This window comes from Ischnura elegans, chromosome 7, assembly GCF_921293095.1.
Source record: "Ischnura elegans chromosome 7, ioIscEleg1.1, whole genome shotgun sequence".
NCBI lineage: Eukaryota > Metazoa > Arthropoda > Insecta > Odonata > Coenagrionidae > Ischnura > Ischnura elegans.
This window is the reverse complement of record NC_060252.1, coordinates 81,983,449-81,993,361: the sequence shown is the minus strand read 5'-3', so window position 1 is coordinate 81,993,361 and position 9,913 is coordinate 81,983,449. Positions and strand designations below refer to the sequence as shown.

At 40.2% G+C, this 9,913-nt stretch overlaps 1 protein-coding gene across 1 annotated transcript; it reads left to right on the top strand.

Moving 5' to 3' along the window:
- Positions 1–339: 339 nt before the first annotated feature.
- LOC124162160 (pro-resilin-like) lies at positions 340–9,329 on the top strand. The gene is made up of 3 exons (XM_046538580.1): positions 340–636; positions 6,674–7,651; positions 8,007–9,329. Exons 1-3 carry the CDS (start codon positions 628–630, stop codon positions 8,268–8,270), a joined length of 1,251 nt encoding a protein of 416 aa, XP_046394536.1. The 5' UTR covers positions 340–627; the 3' UTR covers positions 8,271–9,329.
- The last annotated feature ends 584 nt before the right edge of the window (positions 9,330–9,913 follow it).

The window sequence follows — 9,913 nt, the reverse complement described above, 5'->3', positions numbered from 1 at the left end:
TAATTTTATATAAATTAATATAAAAGTTATAAACATTTGCGTATAGATAACTTTCATATTAAAATTAAGAGTATATTTCGTATAGCGATTGTTGCACGTAGTTTTTGGGGGGTCATAATCCCTGTGACCCTCCGTATATCCGCCACAGCCCCCTTGGCTAAGTGCATGGCAATCGCGACCTCCTGAACCCGAAACGAGAGTTTGGTACATGGAGGAAGATGCTCCAAAGTGATGCAACAGTCGAATTGGTAAAAACAATAGAGAGTCTCATGGCTGCTCTTCCCATCGAAGTTCACGCGGCACATCTATTCACCTGTTTTCCCTATCTCACACAGCCTCGCGACGGAGTCGCCCTCATCCTCCAGGTCGGCGGACGACCCCAGTCCCGCGCTCATGTCCCATGGGACTGTCATTGTTCTTCATTTCTCTCCGGATTCAGTCGTATAAAAGGGAAAGGTAATCGTAACATCGACCTCAGTCTCAAAATTCTCTCCGAGAAGAAGTGGATATTCCCGGAAACCAAGTGGAGGAGTACGCCTTTTCATCCTTCGGAGCTTCATTATTTCACCCAACGATTCCCCAAGGGCACCATTGGCGTCTTCAAGGATTCAAAGCCGGTGCACAACCATGAGATCGGTAAGTTTGCTTGGGTCTTTGATTCATTGAAGCAAGGCGGGAACTAGGAGTTTTGTCAGGAGGCAAAATTTAGTTTGCCACCCTCCTCCTAATGCATCCGTCAGCAATTTTTTTGAGATACGGTGGTTGAAATTACAAATGTTTTCTATTAAGAATATTATCTTTCGATAATTTATAAATCAATAATTTTTGTTAAATAATTCAATAAGAAAAATTAAATAACTTTTTAAAGTAAACTTTTCAAATTTTGTTCCCCCTGAAATCTGCCGCCCGGGGCACGTGAACCCTCTGCCCTGCCCAACTAGTAGTTCCGGGCCTGCATCCCAATGTCGTATGTAGATTGTAGACCCTCTTTTCGGGGCGGAGCCGGCTCCCTTTGGTGACCTACCTAATATTCGCCCTTGAGTGGGCCACCATTTGAGCCATGCCACCCTAATTCGACGAGGTGATTGCCAGTGGGGAGACCGATTCCGACCGAATTTAGTATATCGTCTTCATTCGATTAGAAAACGAAAGACCTAAAGTCATTTTGTAATTCATGCATCGCATCATATTGGAATGTTGGATGAGTGAAATTTTACAAAATCGTCTTCGCATTAAACGTCGTATCTCCGAAAATAAGGAAGATAGAAAGATATTCAATGGCCAATTTTAAATATCTTTGATTAAGAATGATTATATTGGATTTAGGATAGGTGGTAGTGGTAGATATTTAGGATAGTATTGGATAGGTGTAAATGAAGTTGCCCTTGTGTTTGGAGAGACATCTTAACATGCACTGAGTCCTATAGCCGCCGCTTACGCTCACACATTAATTTCTCAAACCCTCGTGAAAAAGCAACGATAAATGTGTAGGGCCATGAATGCGTATGCTGTACAATGGAAACTTTGATTCCTTTATCAAACTATTTTCTTTCTGGTATTTATTTCCCTCATTAAACACCATCTTATCCCCTCATTCAGGCTCCACCACTTTCAGCCCGAAGGTAAAAATTTTAACTTTGCCCAGATCCGAAACTTTTTTAGTAGCGTAGTCGGCCGTCATCTATTGATGTCGTTCGAATCTGGGCGGAGTCCGGCGCGTCATCTATAAATAACGCTCGGTCTCAAAGTGTTAACTCCAATCACATCATTATTGCCTTGCGTTTTCTCGTATGAGTGGGACCAAACGAGTATCTCCGAAATTTCCAGCTACCATTGTTTTTTTTTGGCATGATAGTTTGCATTTTTCAAGTAAACAGTTTTCTGTGTTACAATAAATCTTATAAAATAAAACATACCAAAAATTTATCTTATCTGCCGAACAACTTATTCAAGTTATACTTATCATCCCCACTGCCTAAGGTGCTGGCTTTTCCTTGGAATTCATTCTATTCGAATAGAAATCAAAAATAATCTTAGTTATTTGTGATAGAATTTTTAGCTCGTATTCATTTCCTTGAATTATTTTTGCTTTATACTCTTTCTAAGTAAAACTGCACTACTTGTAAGTAAACAATTACAATAATAATTAAGCCTTAAGTACTTTGTTGGTTTTCAACTCATGTTTGATTTTACTTTTCTTTTGATTATACATTGCTGGTGCTGTCTTTTTATATTTTGTGGGGTGGTTTTCTCTTTGCTGCAGGTTTAAAAGACGAATGTTTAATTTTGGCGTGGATTTCATATTGCCCTTGCCATTCGCGGGTACCTATAATTAACTCACATTCTCTCAGATCCTTGAATTACAGCTGCATTTTCTCATAACTCATCAAATCGGCGCAATAGAAGTGACAAGTAGGTAATTCCTTCAGCTGAGAATATTCAAAAATAAATATTTCATGAATGTGAAATGTCTGCACGGAAAGAACTGATATCCTCCTCAGCAAACTGTTAAGGCTGTTTTACGCGGGGAAAGTCATTGCGCATGTCAGAATCAGTGCCGTAGCCAGGAATTTCGTTTGAGGGGGTCCAAAACCATGGAGGGAAATTTTTGAAAAACAGGGTACTTAGTAGTGGGTTTTAAACTAATTTTAACACTTTTCATAATCGAAAAAACTTCATTTGTCAAAGAAATTTTTTAGTAAATTCTTGATTTTTCAGTATTTTGTTTTCTCGTATGTAGGAAAGTAATTGCGTTTTTATAATTCGGGGGGTTCTGGACCCCCCGGACCATCCCCTCGCAACGCCACTGGTCAGAACTGCATAACTTTCACATTATGGCGTGCAATTTTGCGTGAACGAAATTAGAACAGGGGACATTTTGCTTTCTCACGCCCATGCATTCTCGCATGTGTTCTTGCAATTCACTGCTTTACGCAACGCAATTTTGACTGCGCCTTCGTACTCACGTCAGATTGTGCAATTACGCGCCCCATGTAAAACGGTCTTTAAAGAGACGCCTCCGGGAATCTTCTCACCAGCTTCATCTTTTCCTTGTTCACATGCTCAAACTCAAATCCCATCCCTTTCACCCACGATTTTTCCCCATTTTGACACTCATCAAGAGTCTGAATTTGCCAACCGCGGGGGCGATGCACATTGACGCGTGTTGCTATAGCCCATTCACTTTATGTCTGCGGGTGAGCTTTCGTGAGAGCCCGGACACTTTCGGATGGCTTCGCTGTTAGGGGAGGGGTAGTACCGAGAGAGAGAGGAACGAACATAACGTTGCCAAATGTACATAACCGCCCTACTTTATTTTGGCCCCGTCTCCGAGACAATATATCTACTAATTTGGAAGGCATTGGGGATAATCCTTTCACAGAAGCCATGACATTGTCATCTACCGCGCAGAATGAGGCACCGTTGGTGGAAGGTATACTCACATACAAGGAGAACACGTGAGGTTTGGCAACACTGCTCCATGAGCAGATTCACGATGTTCACTCGGCGGAGATCGGAGAGCGACTCACTGAGGCCACGCCTACTGTTTGCTAATTGGCAAAGGCAAAGTCACATGTCGAGAAACTTTCCCTCCCCTCATCTCCACTTGCTTTGGCCACATCTACTCACCCGCAGAGATAAAATGAACGGAGTATAACATTTTCAGCGTCTTTCCTAGTCCGTCACTCGGACCCTTACTTTGCCTCGAAATACCATTCAGCATTAACTCAAAAATCCTCTTCAGCTCTTAATAATTCCTCTTAGTAACTCTGCTTACACTTGACCACAGCGCAGTCAAAAAAGTTAATTATTTTACTTAAATTGTGTACCCTTGTTTGAAGGAAAAGTGTGATAGTCGGTGATAGCTTTAGAAAAACGTTCAAAGAAAGCCTCAAGTACATTAGAAAGGATCGCACAAGCAATCAAAGAATAGTTAAATACATTTGGAATATACAGTCGTCAGCTTATCCCCTCAAGCTGAGCACCCCCCGAAATGTACCCCCTCTCCACGTGAAACCCCTCTCCCCGCAACATTTTTGTGGGAACACCTAAGACCGTATCACCCAAGCATTTCGGAGCTTTAGACACATCCACCCTCGCGCTCACAATGGATTCGCTCTCATACGGTGTAGCCGCGCAATAACAGAAATAACATTCTTAAATTTATTTCCGGTTTTCCTAAGAAAATTTTCATTTTTTCCGATTTCGCAATGCGTTTTTATACTTGTTGGTGCACTTTGAAATTATGCAATAGTTATTCTCAGTAATCCAAATAATTGATTGAATGCATAGTTTTAATGCATGTTTTTGGAAAATAAATTGAAAAATGTTCAATGAGACATTTTAAGCTCGGGATGTCAAATAATATCCATTACAGATGGTGTAATTTCAGGGTGTGTATGAGTATGCATAGAAGATAGCATAAATTCAGGCTGATGGTAAATAGCTTTATTTATTTATTTATTTATTTATCACATCCCCCGTAAACAGCACGTAACGGCCTTTTACAACTAGGGTTTCCAATATTAACAAAATACAACACAAACATCCATGCCCTGTATTAGGATCACCTACCCAGGCGGGATTCGAACCCACGACCTACGGTTTGGCAGGCGAAGACTTTACCCCACCGCCACCGTTTCGTTGCAACATAAAGAAAAAATTTAGGGTTTCCTTGTTTTAAGGGAATTTATTAGTTACCCTTAAAACGGATGGAATGCTCTTGCGTTTTGTTCTATACAGTACATACAGTATGGAATGGTATATCGAAGGTATTTATGCTGATATTCGCAAATGGCTGCCCGCAATTGAATGATGCGCTTTGATTGCATCTTGATGGAGAAAAGAAAAATTCTCTGAACTGCCTTTAACATTAAAATAAAATGGATTTCGCATGCGTGCGATGTATTCATGTATTCTCCCTTTGGTAGAATTATTTGCGAAAGCCTCGCAGAAACAATATACCTCCTAAATGTATGTGTTTGACGTAAATTTATATTCCGTAGTCCAATGCTTGAAACTAACTCATCCATTTAGTTGACTCCGAAGCACTCCGCATTGATAATCGTAATTCTGTCTTTCCTCCCCAGTGGCGCCGACTCCATGGGGACTGAGGGGGCACGAGCCCCCTCAAAAATTCGTTATGGGTGTGAGGAAAAATGTGTCAGGCTTGTCGATTTTCCACGGAGTGTCCAGATATCGAGATTCGAGTCAACAGGGTTCTAATGTTGATCATATAACTCTTCTAAAATGCTTATAAACTTAAAACTCACTACTTATAAAATTTCCCGGGGCAAGATCCCCGGTTCGGACCCCCCCAATATTTTTTTTAAGTCAGCATCCCTGTTCCTCCCACATTTTCTGTTGGCTTCATTACTGTTTTCGTCTTTCTCTCGTGGCAGTGTTTACGTACACTCATCCATGACGAACTCATATGACTGAGAGCGTCAGAGTGAACAACTTTGATAAGTTCTCCGTCTTAGGCATTATTTGCTCTAATCCAGCTCGAAGGTTTTGCAACTTGAAAGTTTTGCGGATCATGCAGGCGTAAATGGTGTGGGTGCCTGATACACCAAACAATATGCCATCAGGAGGCCTAAACTATGGCCACATCGTAAAACTTTGATATTAGGAGAATCGAAGTTCTTTTTCCGGTTTGCCGGAGTAAATTTTCATTCATTCCCAGTAGTTATTTCACAATTCGTTTTTATACATTCGATTTTCTGCGTTACCATAATTTATCTCAGTTAACCAAATAATTGATAGGAATGGATAGTTTTAATGCAATTTTTTAGAAAATAAATTACATTTATCGAAAAATGCTGAGTTGGTCAGTTTAAGTTCTGGGAGTCAAATAGTATGCATTGCAGGCAGTGTAATTTCAGGATGTATATGGGAAATAGATAGAATGTATGGAAAGTAGCATAAATTCTGAAGGTTGATGGTATATGGCTATATAATTTTAGTGGAAACAGAAGTTTTGCGGAGATTTAAAAAATTCAATACATAAATATGCATTAAATCAATTATTTTTTGCCGATTTACAGTCATTTATGTAGGTGCCAGAAGGTTTCATTGATAAATGAGTGTTATAGATTATTGTAGTGTTGTGATCCGAATTCCCGGATGGACACTCTATCAAAGTTAGGGTAAGGGAAAGTATTGGAGGGGAGGTAATGTTAGAATAACTAGTTTTGTGAGGAAATTCCATCATCATTAAGGAGTGCCTGCACCCTGTCTCTTATTTCATATCATCCCTCCAATGAAAATAATGAATTATGAATATCTATTTGCCAAGTTAGAATATGTGAGAGTTTGAAATAAAGTCAAGCATTTTTGTACATCAAACGTGAATATAAGCAAAAATAATTGAATGTTCTCCACCCTTTGGGTATCTGCCAGTTTTTTGTTGATGACAGTTACCCTAGTAGGATCACCAGTAGCATCACCAAAAACTCCAACATGGTGGATACCTGAAAGATGGAGAATGTTCATCTGTTACTCTGCAGAAACCTAAGAAGCGATATAAACAATAATTAATAACCACAATTAGTAGGAACAGAAAGTTCACAGAAATTTGGCTCTTATTGGCTAGAATATATAATTTTAAAATAATTAAACAATATATTCAAAAACATATGAAGTGTTACCTATTTCTCATCTTATATTTCAGTTTTTCATCACCCTAAGCACTCTGGTGGTTGCCTTGGCAGCCCCTGAACCACCATCTGGTGGCATCAATGGGTACCTCCCACCTCACGGAGACTCAGGACACAGCGGGCACAGCAACAATGGCATAACCGGTGCAATAGCCAGTCCTTTTGGAGAGCCCAACAATGTTGGTTTTGGTGGCCAGACATCAAATTCCTATGGACATCCCAACGGCTTTGATGGGCCAGGATTTGCCCACGGAACACACAGCTTTGGACATAATGGTCATACTGATGGTGCCCATTCTGGCAACTTTGGGGATAGACGACCTCCTCCCGGCTCTCATGGAGCACATAGTGGCTTCACACACCATCTGTCAAGCTCTTTCAGTGCAACCACTGGACACCATCGGGGTATCCATCCTAGCACCGATGGAGGACACAATTTTAATGATTTTACTGGACCTGCTTCCAGCCATTTTGGTCAAGGTAGCAGCCATGGAAGTGGTTTCGGTTCGTATAGTGCTCACAGCAAACATAGGAATGAGCACTTGGGAGGAACTATCCATAATTCACTAGGCGGCAATGGTTTCATTGGTAACGGTCACACATCTGGTGCCCACGGTCCAACCAATGGACACAGCGGCAATGGAGGTGGCCCTTCCAGTGCTTATGGCACTCCTCACAATAATAATGGTTTTGGTGCAATCAGTGGTTCTCGGCCTTTCAGTGCACATGGTGCCCCACACAGTCAAGGGAGCAATAGTGCCCATCTCTCAAGCACGCTCGGTCAACTGCATGGGAATGGTTTTGATGGAAATGGACATCACTTCAATCACCAGGGAGCTGCCGGAGGATCATACGTGGAGAGGCCATCTGTGGCTTACGGGTTACCTAACAGCAATAATGGAGGATATAACACTGCAGCCTTGGGTCATCATGGAGGTGCCAAAGGATTAGCTGGTGGCTATGATGGCTATGGTGGAGGAAATGATATATCAGTAAGTCAATAATTAAATTAATTTAATATCAATCATAAGTCAAATATCTTCAAATTCCTGCGAGGAGAAATTGATTGATTTGGCTTTCACTTTGTGAAAATTCATGCTGAATGAATAAAAACAACCTTTGTATTGTTCACAGAAATTTTCTTTATTAATGGTAAGACTCGTTTCAACTCTGAGGCATCATTCTCGAGTACAGTTGTGAATTGTACCTATATTCTATATTTTACAGGTTTTCAGTTTTTCTTTACTATGTACACTGGTGTTTGATTCATCAGAAACACTCACAAAATTCTATCCTATAAAGCCCATTGCAAAAGATGTTTGAACTTATACTTTTTCCCAATCACAGCATCCTGCCAGCTACAGCTTCCATTATGCAGTCAATGATGGTGAGGGTACAGAGTTTGGACATCAAGAATCAAGAGAGGGACATGAGGCTCAGGGCGAGTACAGAGTCTTGCTTCCAGATGGCAGGAGACAAATTGTGTCGTACACAGCCGATCAGCAAGGATACCAACCCGAAATTCGTTATGAGGATACAGGCACTGGAGGATACAATCGAGTGGTGAATGGAGGCCTACATGGTAGCCAGAATGGTCATAATGGATACTAAAGCCTCTATGACAAATATAAATGGAGAATCCAAGGGAGGCTGTGACCAAATATTAGTTGGGGATAATTGTTTGGTATTTTTGGGTAAAGGAATGAAGCAGGTATGAATATGGTTTACATATGTAACAACAAACAATGGAAAAAATGATTTCTTTATACTGCACACGGGATCAGCTTATACCCTGTTCCACAACATTGATTATTACATCTGTCCATATGTGTGCAGACCTAAAAAATAGTGTAGACATATATCCCAGCAAAAAAGAACTGCATGTATGCATGACTGCTATGAACACATAACTGAATGACTTTGTATGCTGTTTTGTGCGTGGGTGTAGATGATTTGTTCATGATCAAATTTCCCCATTGATGGAGGGGTTCATTTTGGGGTAGTTCATTTGGGGAGCGTGGTCACTGCCTCAAATAATGATGATGCTTAAATGAATTACATTTGCTTTCATCTATAACATCGGGGATGGAGTCCAAGAAAGGGTTGGCTAAAAAGGTATACACATAGGGTTTGGGAGAGGTTGAAGTAGGGCTCCTTTCCTTCCTTCCCCAATGATACAAATGATCTCAGCTGTAGTTGCCTCCTCCAAATATCATACCATCTAAACAAACCTCTGCCCTTAAAATCACAAGGTATTTCTCAAGAAGGAAGATTTGTTAAAAGTTTGTCTATGAGTCAATTAATGTCACTTAAAATGAAGTCAGAGTGCCATGATTCCTATACATGATGTATTCGGCCATCCCTTAGTGAGACATACAAATACATTTTTTCCTTTATTTTTTAGTCACATGGAAAATTGTTGTGGATTCTCTGCATATGCTCAATATTCCTGTGTGTGGTGTGTGCATGGGTGGATTTTTACAAGGTGAAGCATTTGAATAAAAATTTTATTCCGTCACCTCGTAATAATTTTATTGGTATTAAAAAATTAAGGCTGCAATTGGTTTTCTGTCACCTCTATGTAAACTCAAAAAGCCAATCACGATTCCTGTTCTGCTCCCAACTATCTGTTCTTGATCAGTGAATATAAAGTTCTCAATGTGTAGTACATGTTAATATCCTTACTAGTAGGCTACCCGGCATTGCTTGGGAAGGATACATTTGGGGGGTGCAGGGGGCCCTTTCGGGACTGCCTGCATTGCCAAACATTGCAGAACCATAATTTTAACTTTTTTATATCACTAGAAGCACTGTGTTGTATATGCGTATAATCAGTTAAAATAAAACTATCTTGAATTTTGCATCTAACTTGATTATTTTTCATTACGATAAAACTATATAGGTAGCTCAAAATATCTTTTGTGCCACCCCCTTGAGTTTTTTCTGTGCCCGCTACCTACTGACCCGGAGAAGTGGGAAACTTGAAACTTGGAATTCATGGTCATAAGGCAGGATTTTTAGGTAAAGGAATGAAGCAGGTATGATGATGGTTTGCATATGTAACAAAAAACAATGGAAAAAATGGTTTCTGTATACTGCACACAGGATCAGCTTATACCCTGCTCCACAACATAATTGATCATTATATTTGTCCATATGTGTGCATACCTAAAAATAGTGTGGACGCATGCCCCAGCAAAAAAGTTTGTAACAAGAGGATTAATAATTAATTGTAGAATCCTTTTGAGTTATGT